The 21,773-nt window shown below is 42.8% G+C and overlaps 1 protein-coding gene across 2 annotated transcripts in view; it reads right to left on the bottom strand.

Annotated features, from left to right (window-relative positions):
* B4GALNT3 (beta-1,4-N-acetyl-galactosaminyltransferase 3) overlaps positions 1 to 21,773 on the bottom strand; it is a 79,159-nt gene that overhangs the window by 9,640 nt on the left and 47,746 nt on the right. For both annotated transcript variants that reach the window (XM_035127004.3, XM_088652371.1), the window contains exons 4-14: positions 19,204 to 19,299; positions 18,093 to 18,183; positions 16,841 to 16,941; positions 16,239 to 16,306; positions 14,525 to 14,603; positions 13,012 to 13,078; positions 12,378 to 12,521; positions 12,068 to 12,177; positions 3,864 to 3,964; positions 2,819 to 2,898; positions 938 to 1,955 (exon numbers count right to left, since the gene is read on the bottom strand). In XM_035127004.3, the coding sequence (XP_034982895.2) occupies positions 938 to 1,955; positions 2,819 to 2,898; positions 3,864 to 3,964; positions 12,068 to 12,177; positions 12,378 to 12,521; positions 13,012 to 13,078; positions 14,525 to 14,603; positions 16,239 to 16,306; positions 16,841 to 16,941; positions 18,093 to 18,183; positions 19,204 to 19,299 (1,955 nt within the window). The remainder of the gene's footprint in view (positions 1 to 937; positions 1,956 to 2,818; positions 2,899 to 3,863; positions 3,965 to 12,067; positions 12,178 to 12,377; positions 12,522 to 13,011; positions 13,079 to 14,524; positions 14,604 to 16,238; positions 16,307 to 16,840; positions 16,942 to 18,092; positions 18,184 to 19,203; positions 19,300 to 21,773) is intronic.

The following is a 21,773-nucleotide window of genomic DNA, read 5'->3' as shown; positions in this document are numbered from 1 at the left end:
TAAAATAAAAATGGCAAGTTCCATAACAAGACAAGACAACTCCTACCTCCCAAACAAATTTGCCTAATATTCTGCAGTGGTCTTCAACCAGTCCAGACCCAAGGCCCATTGCGACTCCCAACCTGTAGTGTTGGCAGCTCCCTTTCAGCCCTTCCCTGCTTTGCAACTGGCCACAGGCCTTAGGACCCTCTGGGCTTTTCAAGCGACTAGGACCAAGCACTGGCCAGGTCCACCCAGCTGTCCCTAAACTGACTCCCTCTAGATGTTGTCTGACTTCATCAGTGCTAGACAATGTGGCCAGTGGTCAGGAATGATGAGAGCTGGAGCGCTGTAGAATCTGGAGGGCACCTGCTGAGGGGAGACTGGTCCAGCCCTAAGCAGCTGAAGGTCAGCACCCTGGACTGAACTCCTTGTAACTCCACCCTCCAGCTATTGACTCTGTTGATGCAGAGAGTAAGGAATCATAAGTTAGGGGTGTAGTGGTTAGTGTCAGACTAGGACATGAGAGACCAGGGTTCAAATCCCCACTCGGTCATGGGTGACCGTGGGCCAGTCGCTGCCTCTCAGCCTCACAGGCTTGTTGTGGGGATTAAATGAGGAGGTAGAGAATCATGTTCACCACTTTGAGCTCCTTGGATGTAAATGCAGTGAATTAAAAAAAGGTTGCAAGTTTAAGTCTGTGCCACTCAATATGACAGTGAAAATGCCAAAAGATAAAGACCAGGTGAAATCAGAGCTCATTCCTAGCTCCCCAAGACTACAGAAGAACATATCCAAACATCCCTTTTAAGGATGAAGAGTGACTCAGTTCTCATTTCACAATGAAGATCTGACAGCATTTCTAGCTACATATCCAGACCCAAAGAGTCTGTTCCATGCTGCAGTTGCCAGCCTTAATAAGGACCAGAGAGAGTCTGCAAGGGGACTTTTGGCTTACCCTTTGTTCTTCTGGTTGAGCTTCTTTAGGAATGCATGAATGACCTCAAGGGCTTCCTTCTCTTTTAACAGCAGGTTCCCTGAAGTGTTGCACTTCAGGTCAATCCAGTCTGTCCGCAGCACCTGGAAGTCCAAGTTACTCGCCCTGAAAGTCTGCTGCCAGTTCACTAGTTGGTCAAATACAGGCATGTAACGAAACTCCTCTTCTTCATTTACCTCCCCTTCCTCCTCCTTCTCCTCCTCTTCTTCCTCCTGTTCCTCAACCACCACCACCTTTTCTTCATCCTCCGCCTTGTGCATTGTTGGCTGGGCAGAATCAGTCCTGACAGGTGGCTGGGGATTCAGGTCCATTCTTCCAAATATGACATTCGCAGCATCTGCTGCCTTGTGCTGGGCTATATACGAATCTACTTGGTTAAGCCATTGGTCCTCATGAGCAGGCTGATCCCGGAAGGCTGCCTTCCCTGCTCCTTTGTCAAGCACCTGGGATTGCCTCCTTGTTTTTGTGGTTTCTAATGATGACAGGTCCATATTTCCGTTTGCATTAAAACCCAAGGTCTCTCTTGGGATCCTTCCAGCTGAATCCCTGTGACTGATGGGGTTTTGTTCCCCAATCCCTTTGGTCCTTTTGTTAGTCTGCATGCCCTCATCTCCTCCTTTCCTCTTGGTAGCTGGCAACTCATGGACACTTCTGTCACGGTGAGGAGAACTTTTGGAGTTCTCTTGGTTTCTGCTGTTCAGATACAGGCTTCCTACTGGTGGATATATTTCTGGGATGGTTTTATTGTTGGTCTGGTTGACAAATGTCATTGTCCGCTTTTTAGCAGCTTTGCTCTGTGTGCCTTTTCCAGTCACTGACAGGAGAGTCCGAGGCTTTAGTGGGGAATAATCATAAACATTGGCGTACTCCGCTGTCAGGATGGGACCTCTTTCCACTTTGGGTCTGGAGGAGCTTAATGGAGGATGCATGTCGTCTGGGTCTTCATACTGAACATCATCAAAATTTTCTCCTTCATAACCTGAAAAGATCGAACACACCTTGGTTGCTGTTGTTTCTCTCTCTCTCTCTCTCTCTCTCTCTCTCTCTCTCTCTCTCTCTCTCTCTCTCTCTCTCCCCTTAATTTTGGAGTAATTCTTAACTCAACTTACATGGTGACCAGGGATTCATACAGACCATACATTCAAAGCACATGGCTTCTCCCAAAGAATCACGGGAACTGGTGTTTGCCCCTCACAGAGCCATCATTCCCAGCACCTTTAACAAACTACAGTTCCCATGACTATTTGGGGGGATTCGTGTGCTTTGAAGGTACAGTGTTTATGCAGCCTGAATGTACTGCCAAGTGCAATACTGGTGAGCCATCCATCATCTTAATTTCCAGAGGCATCCATATATAAAAATTTGGCATATGCAAATTTGTGTCATGAACCTGTTCCCCAAGTCCTTTAACTACTTAGCAATACCCTGGCCGATAGGTGAAAAAAATACAGGCGTCCCAAGTTTCTCTCTTGATGCATTTAGCCCAGTGGGTAGGGCATGAGACACTTTATCTCAAGGTCGTGGGTTGAGCCCCACATTGGGAAAAGATTCCTGCACTGCAGGGGGTTGGACTAGATGACCACCACGGTCCCTTCCAGCTCTGCAATTCTCTGATTCTATAAGTGTTGCATTTTGAACAGGGGGGTGGACATGCTTCCATATGAACTAAGCATCTTAGTCAGCCATGTTTCCCATTCTGGTTGTTCCTCGTTTGATGTAGATAATGAAACTACTTCCTCCGATTCTGCCCATTGCAGTCTCTCTCTCTTCTTTATCTCTCATTAGTCAACCATAAAACAAGAGAGGAGGCAGATGAAACAGCTTTTCCAGGTTTTTCCATACCTGGCAACTTAGTTGTTTCCTCAGAATCTGAATTCCTCCCCTCTGGCTTGTCCATTTTCACATACCTGAAGAATCCAAATCTGCAGGAGTTAAAAAGGAAACCCAGGCATTACAATTGCCACACTCTTTAAGCTTAGCCAGTATGCAACATTTTTGCTCTGCTAAACATCTCTTCAGCTTAAGGGGAGTCATTTTATGCAACCAGTAGAATCAAGTGGTTAAGGTCTGCTTGGACTGTACTACTTACAGGCTGCAGGTAGCAGGTTGCATGTTTATGCTATTCCCTTGATAAAACTCTCTGCCCATAGAAAACGTAACACGACAGAGAAGTCTGGGCTGTTCCCTTCATCCCCACAACCTAGTTTGTGTTTTCATGTGCTGATCATATAAACTGGCCCTTAATCCTGCTACAGCCCCATTCCTTGCACTTGTAATCCACCTTGTGGCAACACAACATACTTATTTTTCAGTTCCAAAAGTATCTTGCAGCTTATTTAAAAATATATCTTGCAATACTGGTACTGCAAACCCTCTTTGGCGCAAATATTCTGGGTAGGGAGTATCTAATGCATTTGGATAGCCAGATATTTAGATAAAGAGAAGGGGGATTTATATAGTTACATGGACTGGGTGACAGAAACAAAAAATATACTGTAAGCTGACATGGACTCCATGCTAGATACAGAAACAAATAATAAATGCTAACTGAATAAGTGAGGGTCAGTGAACAGGACCTTGGTTGTAACAAACTACAATAGCAGCTTTAGATTCTGCTTGCATAAGGCAATACAGATCTCTCTTCCATGTAGAAAAACACGTAGGAAATAATCCGGTGCGAAGCAGTCTTTAATCCTTTTGACTTTCTGAAGGCACCCAGCACCCTCAAATCCCCATCATGTCTAGCAGGAACCAAGTTACTGAAAAGACTTTCTACAGCAAAAAAAAGTTTACATCTTTTATTTAGCAATACCTTTCTCCTAAAATTCAGCCCCTGCTTTCCAGTGACAAAACAGCAGAGTTCAGTTACCTAGAAGGAAGGCTTTACCTGTCGAGGAAAGATTCATTTTCCTGGTAAAAGCACTTGTTATGTGTCTCCATGTGCGTCAAACGAGTGTGGTCATTGGGGTATACAAATGACAAATGGACCTAGAAAAGGGGGGGGGGGGAATCCACAAAAAAATCAGTACTAAAACTAAACTTCAGGGTTATTTTGTGTGATCAGGGACAGCCAAACTTTCCAGAGCACAGCTCAGGTCTATTAGCAAAAAATCAATAAACTTGCCTCAGATTTATTTATACTGACTGTTGTGTACGTGTGTAGAATTTTGAGAGAGATGCTTAGTTTTCCATACAAAGGACAACGGTCATGCTATTGATTTTGTAGTCACTTATTCCAAAACGAAAGAGGAGAGACAACCACCTGTAATGCTTTGATGGTGTTTCCTGCTTGGCAGGGGGTTGGACTGGATGGCCCTTGTGGTCTCTTCCAACTCTATGATTCTATTCCATTCTGTTCTATTCTATTCTAAACATAGAAGCTCTTTTCCTTATTTTTGAGCTTGATAAAGGTAGCTGATATATGCTAACAAGAACAACATTTAAAGCCCTAGGTTTAACGCTTCTGTAACAGAAACAAACAGTGAAGCACGTGAGCGCAGCTGCAATTTCAGGGTAACTGAGCATCTATACTACTTAAATGATCATCAGGAGCTGCTCAAAATAATCAATTGCATTTCCCATAAGGTATTTAAGGTCTGAAATGTTGTCTGACCCACTACAGCAGAGCTTTCCAAACTATGTGTCATGACACGTTTGTGTGTCGGCTGCAGTGTGTAGGTGTGTCACGTGAAGACGCCCCACACTCTGCCGGGGGCAGGGGGGCTGGAAAGTGGTTAGTTTAACTTCCGGTTTGCTAGTAAAACTGAATTACTGTGTGGCAAAATGATGCATGTCTAAAACGTGTGTCACCAACATGAAAAGTTTGGAAAGCTCTGCACTACAGAGATTCATTATTTCATGTTACAGGAATGTTCTCGTCTGGATGAACTGGTTAAAAGAAAGTGTAAACTCAATGTGGCAAGTTATCCCAGTTAGCGCCTAAACTGGAGAAAAGAATGAATGCCATTGGTGTTCGGCCAATCAAATGTGTGGCAACCAAAACTGAGCTGTTCCCTACTAAGACCCCAAGATAAATGGAGAAGATATGTTTAAACTTAGAGGAGCAGAGCAAGCGAAACAGAGACAATCTTAGCTACTGAGCTTTGGGCATCACCACGTGAGCTCACATCCAGCTACCACTTTGAAAGAAAGTTTGTGCAAGCACACACAAAAACGGCAGTGGAGCAACTGCAGCAATAGGTCACGATTTGACGATCCACTAACATCACATGCCACTGTGGACAACTACACACACCTTCCTAAAAGGAAAGCCAACCTTTAACCTAAGCTTCACTGTTAGCAGCGATGATGGGCTAATGCTGCCAATTTCTTCAAAAGTCCAAAATAAAACAAGCAGCACGCAAAGGCACCAAATTCAATCAAGTTTCAATCAAGTATTATTAATCCAAAGAGAAAACAATAAGAGAACCATATACAAGTGCTGACACAAGAGCCAAAATCAAACGTTAAACAGATAGCATGTACAAATTAAAGGCAAACCAGTCTTTATAGTCTTTGAGGCTATCTAGCGGTCAGCAAGTGGCAGCAGGTCGAACGAGGTGTCAATGGTAGTAGACAGGCTGCCGGCGTTTTTTGCCTGTTTCGCCCATATGACGGGCTTCTTCAGTAGTTCTCCTTGTACTTTTATGTTTAGTGCATTCACTGGTGGTATAAACCAGGTCTTATTAGTATTCGAATTAAGACACTAATATACATATAAACAGAACAAATATCAAAAACAGTACTTACAATTTGTATGAAACCACTTATCTTGGCTTAGGCCACAATGCTCAGGTGTTTTTTCAAAAGGTTCTCTCATTTACATATCCACTGGTAATACAAATCAAATTCTAATTATTGTTTGAAATAATACAGTAATACAATTTCTAAAATACATGTACACATAAAGAGATACTTACATTTCTTGTATTCAGAGTATTTTTGGTTTGAGCATGTATTGACTAAGCAAATATCCTGTGTTTGGAGCACACTTATATACAAAAAGTTGGTTCACAGGTGATAATAATTAAAGATGACAATTAGGAGGGGGCAGAAGAATGTGAGTACTGATAACACTTACAGTATCTCTATGATTACTGTATGTTATACTGCTGGTGTGTTCGTTTAAATGAATACAGAAAGGTCAAGATCTGAGTTTAAACCGTCCGGTTGTAATGTCTTAAACATAAAAATCAATTTAGTTTCTTGTTGTCTCAATATTTTTAGGATATCCTGCTTGTGGTATTTCTTGGGTGTGTACTGCCATAAGCCAAAAAACATTAAATCGGAGTCACTGTGTTTCATTTGTAAAAAATGAGGTGTAAGAGGGGCTTCCATCACTTTATTGCGGATGCGTGATCTGTGTTCTCCTATACGTACCTTTAGTGCCCGCGTGGTGCTGCCTACATACAGTTTGTTGCAAGGGCACCGTATGCAATAAACTACGTTCTTGGAGTTGCATGTGGTCATGGAGTTGATTTTAAAAGTGAACTGCATATGTTCACTTTTTATTTCTTTTACTTGTAAACTGTAGGGGCACATATTGCATGAGCCGCATCTATAGTGGCCTTTAATGACAATGGATGGTGATTCCAAACAATCAGCTTTGACCAATTGATTGCGCAAAGTTCCTTTCTTCCTCAACCCTAAAAGGGGGGGATCTTTACAGCCAGGTATGTCTTCCACAATATGCCAATGTTTATATATAATGTTTCTAATGTGGCTGGCCAGGGGTGTGAAATCCATCCCCATGACCAGGCGGCTGGGTTTTCTGTTTTTAATGCTATCAGACCGTGTTTCAAGCAAATTTTTTCGATTGCGACCGTCTACACGTCTGTATGCGTCCTGTATGATACAATTAGGGTAGCCCCGGTTAACGAGAGCTTTTTCTAGCTGATGAGCCGCATTTCTATAGTCTCTCTTGTCCGTAGCATTCCTTTTCAGTCTGATTAACTGTCCGTATGGTAAATTTCTTTTTAAATGAGAAGGGTGACTTGAAGAGTAATGGAGTAGGGAGTAACAATCCGTTAATTTCTTATACGGTTTGAATGCCAAGGTGTTTCTATTTGAAATGTAGACCACTACATCCAAAAATGGAATTTCTTTTTTGTGATACTGACAAGTAAATTTTAGATGGGAATCCAATGTGTTCACCCATTCTTGGAATGCAATACATGTTGCTTCAGATTTAAAAATTATGAGCAAATCATCAATGTATCTTTTAATCAGAATGATGTCATTTGTAAAGGGGTTAGATTCAGAAAAAAATGTTTGTTTTCAAAGTCAATCATGTGAATGTTTGCTACCGATGGGGCCAATGCCGCGCCCATGGCAACCCCCTTGGTTTGGATGTAGAAGTCATTTTTATACCTGAAGAAATTATTTTCAAAAACAATATCCAGTAATTGGATTAAAAAATAATAAGGAGGGGTTTGTTCTTGTCTGGAACGTAGTAAATTTTCAATGGTCCCTCTTATGGTCTCTAGTGGGATATTAGTGTAGAGAGAACCTACATCGAGTGTTGCCAGGATCGCTCCTCTAGGCACGGGAAGGTCTTCCAGTTTAGCAATAAGATCTTTAGTGTCTCGGATATATGTGGTGGTGGCAGTGGAGTATTCAAATATAAATGAGTCTAGGTACTTGGATAAGGGTTCAGTGAGTGAACCAACAGCTGAGACAATAGGACGGCCCGGGGGTGGTGTGATATTTTTATGGATCTTGGCGAGAGTGTAAAAGATAGGGACCCGTGGATTTTTACAAAGTAGGAACTCGGCGGTTTGTATAGAAATATAATCTAGCGCTAGAGCCTCATTGACCGTGATACGAATAAGGTTAGAAACTTTCTGAGTGGGATCATAACTAAGAGGTAAATAATATCTTCTGTCGGTCTTAATTCGAATACTAATAAGACCTGGTTTATACCACCAGTGAATGCACTAAACATAAAAGTACAAGGAGAACTACTGAAGAAGCCCGTCATATGGGCGAAACAGGCAAAAAACGCCGGCAGCCTGTCTACTACCATTGACACCTCGTTCGACCTGCTGCCACTTGCTGACCGCTAGATAGCCTCAAAGACTATAAAGACTGGTTTGCCTTTAATTTGTACATGCTATCTGTTTAACGTTTGATTTTGGCTCTTGTGTCAGCACTTGTATATGGTTCTCTTATTGTTTTCTCTTTGGATTAATAATACTTGATTGAAACTTGATTGAATTTGGTGCCTTTGCGTGCTGCTTGTTTTATTTTGGACTTTTGAAGAAATTGGCAGCATTAGCCCATCATCTCTGTTTTTGTTGTACCTATGGCTTCTGGCACTCATGTGTTTGGTTACACTGAAGAAGAACAATCCCGCATTGTAGGGGATTTTCCCTTAGATGAGGAAGAAGGGAGGGACATGGTGAATGTTTTAGAGGATTTAATGGACTTGGGGAGGAAAAGAACTAGAGCATATTCACATGCATCTACGCTCTCGGAATATGTTAGATCCAATATGATTCCAAGGGGATTAAGGGTTCTTAAACAACCCAGTCTTTACAAAGGAGATGAAGAATTTGTCATGAAATGGACTGGTATACTCAATAGATGCGCCATTGATTTAATGTTACTAATCATCGAAAAATCTAAGTCCGAAATGAACAAATTTGACCATGAAATAGAGAGGATTAAAAAAGATTTCAAGAAGGAAAGTGACAAAACCACATTTGATAGAGAAATAAATTTTTTTGAAGATTCTATTAATGAATTTAGTAAAGAGTTAAAATTATACAAAAGGAAAAAATTCAATAGAGATAAAGATGATTATGCAAACAATAGAGTGTACAATTGGTCTAAATATGAAAATAGAAACAATAGGTTTTTTGACAGAAAAACCAAACATCCACAAACAAAAAACGGCACTACTATTCCAGATGAGAACAGTAGCATTTCCAGCAGAGGATCATCAGAATCAACATCTGAGTTTAGACAATTAAGACCCAGACAACATACACAGTATGACCCTCACAGGCGCAGGGGCAGAGGGAAGAACAGATAACTGTCGTTAATCTGTCAAGCCGGATACTCTCCTCGGATGAGTTGAGAGTACTCAGTTTAGGCTTAAATTTTGCTCCCACCCAAAAATATTCGGCCCTAAGCACTCGCATTGATGTGTATAAAATGATCCGTCAACTGAAACTAAAATTATTATTTCAGTCCAACACTGATACCTTGGACACTAGTACTCCTTTTAAAACCAAATCAACCTTCATTCCCCCATAACCAGGATTTTAGGATAGAAGCTCTTCATCATGAAATTATAAAAGACTTAGACAGATTGGAAAAACGTCATATCCCTACTAGACATAATATAACTAGAGAACAACAAGAGCTAATTCATAACTTGGCGAATGACCGCTCCATCACAATTAAACCTGCGGACAAAGGAGGGGCTATTGTCTTAATGGACACAGTCACTTATGAACGGGAAATAAACAGGCAATTGGCCGACAGAAGATATTATTTACCTCTTAGTTATGATCCCACTCAGAAAGTTTCTAACCTTATTCGTATCACGGTCAATGAGGCTCTAGCGCTAGATTATATTTCTATACAAACCGCCGAGTTCCTACTTTGTAAAAATCCACGGGTCCCTATCTTTTACACTCTCGCCAAGATCCATAAAAATATCACACCACCCCCGGGCCGTCCTATTGTCTCAGCTGTTGGTTCACTCACTGAACCCTTATCCAAGTACCTAGACTCATTTATATTTGAATACTCCACTGCCACCACCACATATATCCGAGACACTAAAGATCTTATTGCTAAACTGGAAGACCTTCCCGTGCCTAGAGGAGCGATCCTGGCAACACTCGATGTAGGTTCTCTCTACACTAATATCCCACTAGAGACCATAAGAGGGACCATTGAAAATTTACTACGTTCCAGACAAGAACAAACCCCTCCTTATTATTTTTTAATCCAATTACTGGATATTGTTTTTGAAAATAATTTCTTCAGGTATAAAAATGACTTCTACATCCAAACCAAGGGGGTTGCCATGGGCGCGGCATTGGCCCCATCGGTAGCAAACATTCACATGATTGACTTTGAAAACAAACATTTTTTTCTGAATCTAACCCCTTTACAAATGACATCATTCTGATTAAAAGATACATTGATGATTTGCTCATAATTTTTAAATCTGAAGCAACATGTATTGCATTCCAAGAATGGGTGAACACATTGGATTCCCATCTAAAATTTACTTGTCAGTATCACAAAAAAGAAATTCCATTTTTGGATGTAGTGGTCTACATTTCAAATAGAAACACCTTGGCATTCAAACCGTATAAGAAATTAACGGATTGTTACTCCCTACTCCATTACTCTTCAAGTCACCCTTCTCATTTAAAAAGAAATTTACCATACGGACAGTTAATCAGACTGAAAAGGAATGCTACGGACAAGAGAGACTATAGAAATGCGGCTCATCAGCTAGAAAAAGCTCTCGTTAACCGGGGCTACCCTAATTGTATCATACAGGACGCATACAGACGTGTAGACGGTCGCAATCGAAAAAATTTGCTTGAAACACGGTCTGATAGCATTAAAAACAGAAAACCCAGCCGCCTGGTCATGGGGATGGATTTCACACCCCTGGCCAGCCACATTAGAAACATTATATATAAACATTGGCATATTGTGGAAGACATACCTGGCTGTAAAGATCCCCCCCTTTTAGGGTTGAGGAAGAAAGGAACTTTGCGCAATCAATTGGTCAAAGCTGATTGTTTGGAATCACCATCCATTGTCATTAAAGGCCACTATAGATGCGGCTCATGCAATATGTGCCCCTACAGTTTACAAGTAAAAGAAATAAAAAGTGAACATATGCAGTTCACTTTTAAAATCAACTCCATGACCACATGCAACTCCAAGAACGTAGTTTATTGCATACGGTGCCCTTGCAACAAACTGTATGTAGGCAGCACCACGCGGGCACTAAAGGTACGTATAGGAGAACACAGATCACGCATCCGCAATAAAGTGATGGAAGCCCCTCTTACACCTCATTTTTTACAAATGAAACACAGTGACTCCGATTTAATGTTTTTTGGCTTATGGCAGTACACACCCAAGAAATACCACAAGCAGGATATCCTAAAAATATTGAGACAACAAGAAACTAAATTGATTTTTATGTTTAAGACATTACAACCGGACGGTTTAAACTCAGATCTTGACCTTTCTGTATTCATTTAAACGAACACACCAGCAGTATAACATACAGTAATCATAGAGATACTGTAAGTGTTATCAGTACTCACATTCTTCTGCCCCCTCCTAATTGTCATCTTTAATTATTATCACCTGTGAACCAACTTTTTGTATATAAGTGTGCTCCAAACACAGGATATTTGCTTAGTCAATACATGCTCAAACCAAAAATACTCTGAATACAAGAAATGTAAGTATCTCTTTATGTGTACATGTATTTTAGAAATTGTATTACTGTATTATTTCAAACAATAATTAGAATTTGATTTGTATTACCAGTGAATATGTAAATGAGAGAACCTTTTGAAAAAACACCTGAGCATTGTGGCCTAAGCCAAGATAAGTGGTTTCATACAAATTGTAAGTACTGTTTTTGATATTTGTTCTGTTTATATGTATATTAGTGTCTTAATTCGAATACTAATAAGACCTGGTTTATACCACCAGTGAATGCACTAAACATAAAAGTACAAGGAGAACTACTGAAGAAGCCCGTCATATGGGCGAAACAGGCAAAAAACGCCGGCAGCCTGTCTACTACCATTGACACCTCGTTCGACCTGCTGCCACTTGCTGACCGCTAGATAGCCTCAAAGACTATAAAGACTGGTTTGCCTTTAATTTGTACATGCTATCTGTTTAACGTTTGATTTTGGCTCTTGTGTCAGCACTTGTATATGGTTCTCTTATTGTTTTCTCTTTGGATTAATAATACTTGATTGAAACTTGATTGAATTTGGTGCCTTTGCGTGCTGCTTGTTTTATTTTGGACTTCACTGTTAGCAGCAGCTGCAAGCTGGGCAAAAACTTGAGTTGAGAATTAAGACTTACAAAGTGAAGCCCTTGATAGCGCTCCAGAGGCAATCCATTGACCAGGTAGCTTGGTTTGTAAGGGCAGTCTGGAAGGATCTTGCGCAACTGCGACTTCCTTATGAGAGGCACTGAGAAACAGAAAATAAATGAGAGGCTATGACAGAAGCAGATCGGCATAAGGCAGTCGGGAGAGAGTTCCTACGGTACTAACCATTAAATACATAGGAGCTTGTTCTCTTTTGTATCTACGGTAGCTGCTCTAGATCAGCCCCAAACAAAGCCATCTAAGGCTGCACTCCTATGCTCTGGCAGCAAGCTAGATACTTACGTTTATGAATGGTGTCCCGGGGGTCAGGCTTGAGCATGTCAGCTGAGTGCTCCATTGCACCCTGATTGTACATAATCTGTTTTGGATTCGTAGCCAGTGTCTGCGGGATGTGACCAACTTCGTCCATTTTCAAAAGCGTTTCATCTAAAGCACATTGGGGTGGGTGGGGAGAGAAATAGTGTGAAAGGGTAGGAAGGAAGGAAGAAGGAATAATTCACCTTCTTAGGACAGCTGGATATATTTTTCTTCTTGCAACTCTAACTCTTGTCAATTCTGTCACATACTGCTAACAAGCTTCAAGGGATTTCACAGCTCAAAGTGCTCCTTATTTTTTAATGCTAATCTGGCAACCCAACCTGAATTCCAAATTTCAGTAAATTACATGCAAGTCCCATTTCACAAGCCTCCCAGGATATTTTCTGCCCTCTCTCAAAGCTCAGTGCCTCTCGAAAGCCTATGAAATGAACCTGATACGAAGTGAAGAAGGGTATAGTGCAATATTTCTGCATCTGCCTAGGATGTGCTGCGGTTAGAGGCAAAGATTTTCTGGTGATGGGAAGGAAGGAAGACTGACAGCAACAAAAAGCCCATTTGGCCTTATTAGTCCTGTGGGGCAGGAGGGGAAGATACTTACTAGCATAAAGGGAGAGGGATTCAGAGTCAATAACAGCAAACTTGGTTTCCGGGTCATTCAGCTTCCACTGAAAGAGAAAGGCGGATGCATTCAAAGATAATAATAATAATAATAATAATAATATTTTTATTTATACCCCACCCTCCCCAGTCAAAAACCGGGCTCAGGGCGGCTGACACCAACAGAATTACAATAAAACATAAAAACAATTAATTAAAATACAGATTAAAATACAGTATTAAAATTTAAAGTGCAGCCTCATTTCAAGTAGTCCATAAATCCAAGCCATGGGGGAGGAAAACACAGGGGTCAAGCTGAGTCTAACCCAAAGGCCAGGCGGAACAGCTCTGTCTTGCAGGCCCTGCGGAAAGATGACAAATCCCGCAGGGCCCTGGTCTCCTGGGAAAGAGCGTTCCACCAAGTTGGGGCCAGTACTGAAAAGGCCCTGGGTCTAGTAGAGGCCAATCTAGCCATCTTATGGCTCGGGATCTCCAGAATATTGTTGTTTGTGGACCTTAAGGTCCTCCGCGGGGCATACCAGAAGAGGCGGTCCCGTAGGTACGAGGGTCCCAAGCCGCATAGGGCTTTAAAGGTCAAAACCAGCACCTTAAACCTGATCCTGTACTCCACCGGGAGCCAGTGCAGCTGGTAAAGCACTGGATGAATGTGATCCCGCGGCCGGCACCCTGTAAATTTGCCAATTAGGAAAGGAAAGAGAGATCTGTCTACAACAGACCCACATGACTAGTAGTTTGCCAAGCTATAGTTTGCCAAGTCCACTGTTTACATATTGTGGTTTAACAGATCTCTAGCAAGCAGAAAAGCCAGGAGATTTATTGTCCTGGTGGACTGCTATACAGGTCTGGTGGCCGAAAAGAGACAGCGTGGGGCTCCTGTACCTTTAATTGTTGTGTAGAAGAGGCTGCCCTTGCAAAATTTCCTCTTCAGCACAACTATTAAGGGCCCCAACCTCTTCTGTACTTATACATGACTGATGCAAAGTAATTGGGTACACAGTATACAATTGTGATCTACAAAGTCAAGGAATCCTTTCCCAATTTCAGATCCTGTTAATATATTACACTGTGCATGAAGATAGTGAGGCTTTTCACAAAGCAGGAATATCCATGGAAAAGCGGATGAGCAAAACTATCAAATGTTCTCTCATTGCTCATTGTTTAATTTAATCCTCGCTTCTGAGATAGCTTAGTGTGTGTCTTTGGCATTATTAGATATATTGGAAGAATACATTGCAGTTACTGTTTTGGTTGCTCAATCGAATTTAGTATTTGTCATCTGCCTCGTGTACATGATTTTCTAGTCTTCTTAAATTAAAAACAGCAACAACAATGCAACACTCAGGAGTACGTCAGACATTTCAAGTGATCAATTATTTGGTCTTCTTTGAGTATGTGAGAAAGATCACATAAAAATGCAAAAATGAGCTGGTAAGGAAATGTCGGGATGATGAAATAAAGTGCCATCTGAATGCAGCCCTAGGCTGAGTACTCACTGCCACTACCACGTGGTCTGTGCCTTTGTCATCTTGCTTGTGTAGCACCTCAAAGTAGTACTTGCTCGTGGAAGACAACCTGCGAGAGGGAAGTGGACAAAGAAACACTATTGATGCAGAGCATCTTTCCCCACTTTCCCCACGGAAACTGAAGTAGCCACATCACTTTGGACTATAAGATTGTATCTACTCTTTGGTCAAAAGGGGGTGGATTCCATTGGTTCTGTACAGTGATGTCTTCCAAGAACTCAAACTGGGTTGGAATTCTATTTAAGCCTTTGATGAATTATTCCTTCCAGCTAAGGGATATAGCCACTGAATTCTATGTTCCTCTTCATCTCTGCTCAAATTAGACAATGTAACAAGTCAACTCATCTAATGGCAAGGTCACTTCTGCCATTGCTGACAGTGTCAACCTGCACAATTTGAAAGACTGACAGAGTGTCAGAGTTCAGTCCTGCCCATACCCAGAACCTGAAGTGTCCTTGGAGGAGGAGCAGGATTAGAAACTATGGATTCACTGGAAGAAGAAGAGTTTGGATTTGATATCCCGCTTTATCACTACCTGAAGGAGTCTCAAAGCGGCTAACAATCTCCTTTTCCCTTCCTCCCCCACAACAAACACTCTGTGAGGTGAGTGGGGCTGAGAGACTTCAGAGAAGTGTGACTAGCCCAAGGTCACCCAGCAGCTGCATGTGGAGGAGCGGAGACGCGAACCCGGTTCCCCAGATTACGAGTCTACCACTCTTAACCACTACACCACACTGGATCCAACAATCCTTGCCTCAGGAGTTGAGACTGCCACACCAGCTGCCTGGGTTGGGTTCCTGGGCAGTTCTATACCCTCCTCTCTCTCTCAGGAAATGGTGATCCAGGCAGGAACTTCAAAACCACAGCTGAAGTCCCTGGCTAGCAGTATACAAGAGCACCTGCCTGGATAAGAGTCACAGTGGAGCCTCAGCTCCTTGCACTGTGTACACACCATGCATTTAAAGCACATGACTCCACCCAAAGAATCGTGGGAACTGTAGTTTGTTAAGGGTATTGGAAATTGCAGTTCCCAATATTTTCGTGGGGAAAACCATGTATGGTGTGGATGTGATTATCTAGAAGCAGAACAAATATCCGGAACACAGGAAAAGAGACTACGCTTCAAACATGTCCTGTGCATGCAGCTCAAGAGTTACAGAAGCCACAACTTCCAGTTCCTCAAAGCAGGGAAATGGAACAACACAAGACAGGGTGAATGGCTAATTTTCAGATGGAACGGTTGTGAAATGATTATTGCAGCCTAGACATGGACAGCTTTGGCTAACTGAATCCATAGTTGCCATTTGATTATTGAGAATCTTAGGGGGAATTTATCTCATCAGAGAAAAGTAAGAGAGGAGGAGAAATTAGTTTGTCTCTAGGAAATACAGACAATAGCCACCAGGAGGCACTCTCAAGTTATTTTAAGGCTTAAGCAGCACAGAGCATACTACTGATAAGGAGAAAGCTTAATTTATTTACACACACACACACATGACACACATGGAGTTGCAATGTTCTAAAACAGTATTTTTAAAAACTTGGAGATCAGTATGGGAGAATGCATGCCAATTGTGTTTAATGCAGGGCAAGAGGCTGCGTTGTTCCTTGGTGGTCCACGACAAGCGAGTAAACTTGCAGTCTGTTGAGCAAAACAGAAGCAGCAGCTAAGAAGTTCACTCACTTCACTGGCCTCGACTTCTGGCTCTTGAATTTCCCGAACTCCCCAGGTGCCGTCCACTCCTTCCCAGTCTGCACAAAGACGGAAAAAGTCCCCTTTACATTATTCCTCAAGCAGATGGAACTGCAACAACTCCTTGTTTGCTTACTGAGCAGCTGTGAGCCCTTCCCCAACTTAAATAATGCAAGTGTTCAATTATTTACTAAAGGATATGTTGGCTATGTTCTACCTCCATTGTCAAAAGGCATTATATGCCTCTGAATGCCAGTTGCTGGGAATCACAAGTGGGCAGAGTGCTCATGCCTAGTTTGCAGGCTTCGCATAAGCATTTGGCCGGCCCCCGTGAGAACAGGATGCTGGAATAGATGGGCCATTAGCCTTATGGGCCAGCAGGCTCACCTTATGTTCCTATGGATCCAGTGCTGTTGACTGGTATTTTTAGTCATTCTTGAACCTTGAGGCAGAGCAGCATCCAGCTCTTACAAAGCAAAGCCGAAAGAACAGTAGATTTCCAATATCCTGCAAGGGAGTTCACTGCCAATTGCAACCCCATTGATTGCTAGGCTTGCACATTCGCTGTTCCCACCAGGCCCCATGTACTGTACCTTGCCAACACTTGCCAGCAGCTGGAGGTCCAAGATGCTCTCGCCTGGACTCAGCCAGAACTCTGCATTGTTGTCGGCAGAAATGGCAAACTGAAACTCACCTAGAGAGAGATTCCTGGGATTAACTGGTACATTAGGAAATTCTGTTTGGGAGACAAAGAGAGGATGGCTTTCTTCTCCTATGGAAGGTAAGCCTTAATTCCTCCTTCGAAGGTGGAAGCGGGGAGAACCAGAATGTTGACACCTAAACCTCTAGTTTTGTGCTATGAGAGCAGAAAGGAATGTTCCAAGTGCTCTCCTTTGCCTGACCTACTCTTTTCTCGTTGCACTCTCCTCTCCTGTCATGGGCACTGCAACAAACTGGAATGTACACTGCTGATGAAATAATTGGGGCTTATCTGGCTATATATACATATTTATCCAACAGGATTTATATGCGGTGCCCGCTACAGGTTGTTGGAGCACAACCCCCATCAGCCCTAGCCAGCAGCAAGCTCTGGTCCAACATCTGGAATGCACTTGGTTGGCAAAGGCTGCTCCCCAAGCATGGGAGTTTTACAAAGTTGCCGAGAAGTCTGCTAAATACCTCTATATCCGGAGTGACAAAGCTCTTCTAGTCTGCAGGCCAGATCATTATCTCCCCACCCCTGGGAGGCCACTTGGAATGCCAACCTGTCAATCACCAGACATCATAATGACTTTGAAGCCTTTATTGTTGAGACTTCCAAGTACAGCATGGGGCTCCCCGAAAGCAAACTGCAAGCAGTCCCCCTTGTTCTCATCAAATGGGTTATTATAAAGGGTCAAGCTATCACTAATAATTCTGGAAAACTTGTTGAGATGCTATACACGTTTTAAAACAGCAGTATGGGAAAATATTTTGTAAAGGAGTGACACACATATTTTCTCTGCTACAGGGGTGGAGGCAGCTATGGTCCGCCAGATGTTGTTGGACTACAACTCCCATCATCCTGGACCATTGGCTCTATGCTGACTTCAGCTTATGAGAGTTTGGAGTCTAGCAACATCTGGAGGATCTCAGGCTCCCTACTGCTCAGCTATGAGAAACCTCAATAGGTTCCTTTTCAAGTGAGCTTCGAATAAGAATGAACCTCCTTCTAAAATCTGGAAACGGTACATAAATACCTGAAATAAATAAATAAACATAAAATGTTGTTTTGTGTGGGATTAAAGCCTTTTGTTTTCATCATCGATTCCCTCCAACCTGGGCCCATATCAGTCTCTCCCTCACCATCACTGAAGGGATGCAGATAGCCAAAGATGCGCAGCCCGTAGTTTGTCCATCTTGGAGATGCCGCCAGTTTCTTCAGAGTAGTCCGTGTCTGAAAGTGTAATGGGAAAAAAGCAAGTATGCAATTATGACATTGGGCTGGAGGCAGGGGAGGCAGAAGCATCTATGGGGAGAAGGGATAGAAGGGAGCACAGAAGCAGAAAATGAAGAGCAAAGGCTGAGTAACCTGAAATAAGGAATGGCCCTGGGTTGGTCCTTGCTCTCCATTTTCTGGAGTGTTTTACAGGTTTGGGTTTTCCTTGTCAGTATGAAAAACATGCAGCCCTACCCCTATATCTTGCCCAACCCCTCATGGGCCAAATGTGGCAGGTGAGTAGGACCGCCCACCTGACATCATAATGATGTCAGATGCAAACCTCTTGGAAGGCATGTTCCTAGCACACCTTCAAAGAACCTTGCTCCGGGATCACAAAGGGGGTTGCATTGAAGGCATTGCTAAACTGAAGGTTTTTTGTTCCATGTTACCAGGGGGTTCAGTGAAACCCCATTTGTGACCCTGAAACAAAGTGTGCTCCTACCGCTCCCTTTGCAGTTCGGTGGTAGGAGTTCAGCTTTCTCCAGGATCATGAAGGAGATTGCAGTGAAACCTTTGCTAAAACAGATATCCCCCCACCCCAGTAAAACAAAGGGTGTCTCTTTCTCTTTCTGGATACCCTCTGGAGGTAAATTTCAGTGGCCAGGTATCTTCCACAATGCCTAAAACCAAGAAAACCATGAAGCTGGTGGTTCTTTAAATAAAAATCCTACTCAGAATGAATCCTAGCTAAGTGTGTATAGCATTTGCAGCAAACGTCTGCTGACTCTAGCAGCGGTGCCCGGTGCCCACTGGGAGTGGTAGGGAGGAAAACAGGGAGACCAACAGTAGGTGGAGCCACACCCCAAGAAGTTGTAGGTAAGAAGGCAGGCAGGTGGAGTGAGGTTGGACGTTGGAGGGACAGTGTCCCATTCACCAATATGGGACCAACCTCCACTGATTTACAGTCGGTTAGGATGCTGGCAGAACCTAAGAAAAGAGGACCCTCCATTTGGCACAAGGATACGGAGGACTCACGTGGGGATGCAGTGGAAAGTGGAGGTTCTTCCTCAGCTGTTCCACGGAGCCACCACACCAGTCCTCAAAGACATGAAGGTTGACCTGGCCCTGGAACTTCAAGCACAAGGAGATACTCTTATTATTCACAGTCTGGATGATCTGGTGCCCATATGGCACACCCACTTATTTGCAACCTGGTATAGCAATAGGGAGTGTTGACTTGCCAAAGACTTTTAAGAGGAATGTGGCGTTGTGGTTAAACCACTGAGCCTAGGGCTTGCTGATCAGAAGGTCGGCGGTTCGAATCCCTGTGACGGGGTGAGCTCCTGTTGCTTGGTCCCAGCTCCTGCCAACCTAGCAGTTCGAAAGCATGTCAAAATGCAAGTAGATAAATAGGAACCGCTACAGCGGGAAGGTAAACGGCGTTTCCATGTGCTGCTCTGGTTTGCCAGAAGCGGCTTTGTCATGCCGGCCACATGACCTGGAAGCTATACGCCGGCTCCCTCAGCCAATAATGCGAGATGAGCGCGCAACCCCAGAGTCGGTCACGACTGGACCTAATGGTCAGGGGTCCCTTTACCTTTACCTTATTCCCCTTGAATCCTTCATCTGAGACAAAGTGTTTTTTATGGTTTATGGTAGTAGGGAAATACCCAGAACTGTTCCGAATTGAATTCGGCCTTTCACTTGCTAATTTTGCATAACTCTAACAGGGCCTGGGATCTATTCTAAATGAGTGCTGGACGACAGCCCTACTTTAAAGCTTACTCAACAGGTGTATTAACAGTCAGGTCTTTTCACATACTGTATCGGAAGTGCTGGCCAGCTTGAATTACTAGACAAGCACATTGGAGGCCTAGAGATTTTTATTTATTTAAAAATGGAATTCTAGGTTATCAGGCCCTGCAGCCCAACCCTTTCTGGGTAAACAGCTTTATAGGGAGAGGTAGATTTGCACAACAAAGAGAGGTTATAAATCTCTACTCTCACGCAGGCTGCAAAATAGTCATCTCTTTCTACACAGCAAAAATTTATTCCTGCCAGACGTGTTCCTCAAAAAAGAGAACTAAGGGCAAGGAAAAGAAAAGAGGCCCAAACCTTGCTGAAACAGAAAGCAATGGGGGTGAGGGGAGGACAGAGAGCCTGGGACACCCTTTCTTACTCCATATTTAGAAAATGCACATTTTATTTATTTATTTATAAAAGTATTTGTATACCACTACTGTATATCATAAAAAAAAACCAAAGCCGTTTACAGCAATAAACAAACAGGGGAGGGGATATTGCTTTGTTGTTGTTGTTGTTGTTGTTGTTGTGCTGAATGTTTTGTGCTTATATACTGCAAACCGCCCTGTGATCTTTCGATGAAGGGCAGTATATAAATTTAATAAATGAATAAAAATATCATAAAACCATAAAAAGTTTAAAACAAGGACAGTAGCCAGAAAATGAATTTCAAGATCCCTGCACAAAAAAAATCCAGAGACACTCTCATTAGTGTATCTGATGCAACCATTCCTAAACTAGAAAAAATAGTTTATGTGTTACTTTTATACCTTGTCCTTTTCCTCTTGGAAACCTCAAGGAAGGAAGGATTCCAGGTGGTCACCCTTAGAGGCACTGACCACACCCAGAACTGCTTAGCATCAGGCAAGATGACTTGGTTGCTGTAAAATACCTATGTCATCATAGTGTAGACAGCAAAGTGTCCTCTAGATATTGTTGGACTTCAACTCCCATCATCCCTCACCACTGGTCATGCTGACTGGGATGATGGGAATCAGGATCCAACAACAACATCTGGAGGACACCACTTTGGCTACCTTCTCCCCTATGCCCAAGTTCCACGTGACCAGCCATTTTCTGGTCACCATCCTGCAAAACTCAAAATATAGAAATGCAGCATTGAAAGCAGCCCCTTGGAGAGGGGTCTGTAGTTGCTAGAAATGAAGTAACAAAAAGCTTTGCTCTATTTTTTTATTGTTTGGCAGTTCCGTATCTCCGGGGCAAATCAGCTACACACAATCTGAAGAATGTGTAAATGCGGGTGAAGATAAACTAGACAAAAAGGAGGTTTAAGCCAGAGAAGAATGGAGGCATTGTGCAGCTGCGTATGACATTCCCCCCCCCCCCAGTTTTGCTTATAGGACTCTTGTGTTTCTCCACTGAACATCCAGGCTTCTCCTCCCTAGATAAACTTCCAATGATTATAGCCATTCTATAGTCATGACTTCGATGCAAAACTATGCACTTGTGAAAAATCTGTTAAGAAATGTCAGCAACAAGGACCTCTTCTATTCTCAGGTGCAGCGAGGAGGTGAAAAAGAGGCAGCAATGTCATCAATTCTTGCAGGCACCGCCTGTTCCAACAAGCAAATGGTTCACTTTCCAGTACTGTCTAGGCTCAGTAGCACTCCCGTTACAAATCCCAGTTCAGGACTGCCAATTCCAGAATACCTTTAAGACTTGTAGTTTAACAACATGTGTCTGTACTGTCCTGTAGTCACATGCTTTCTTGAAAACTCAATTCCTTTAGGACAGGGTTGGGGAGCTCTCTAACAATTGGCGCTGCTGGTCAAATACTAATG

Source organism: Zootoca vivipara, chromosome 9 (genome assembly GCF_965207765.1).
Source record: "Zootoca vivipara chromosome 9, rZooViv2.hap1.1, whole genome shotgun sequence".
Taxonomy (NCBI): domain Eukaryota; kingdom Metazoa; phylum Chordata; class Lepidosauria; order Squamata; family Lacertidae; genus Zootoca; species Zootoca vivipara.
Note: the sequence above shows the minus strand (reverse complement) of the source record. Positions and strands in the feature narration are given on the sequence as shown.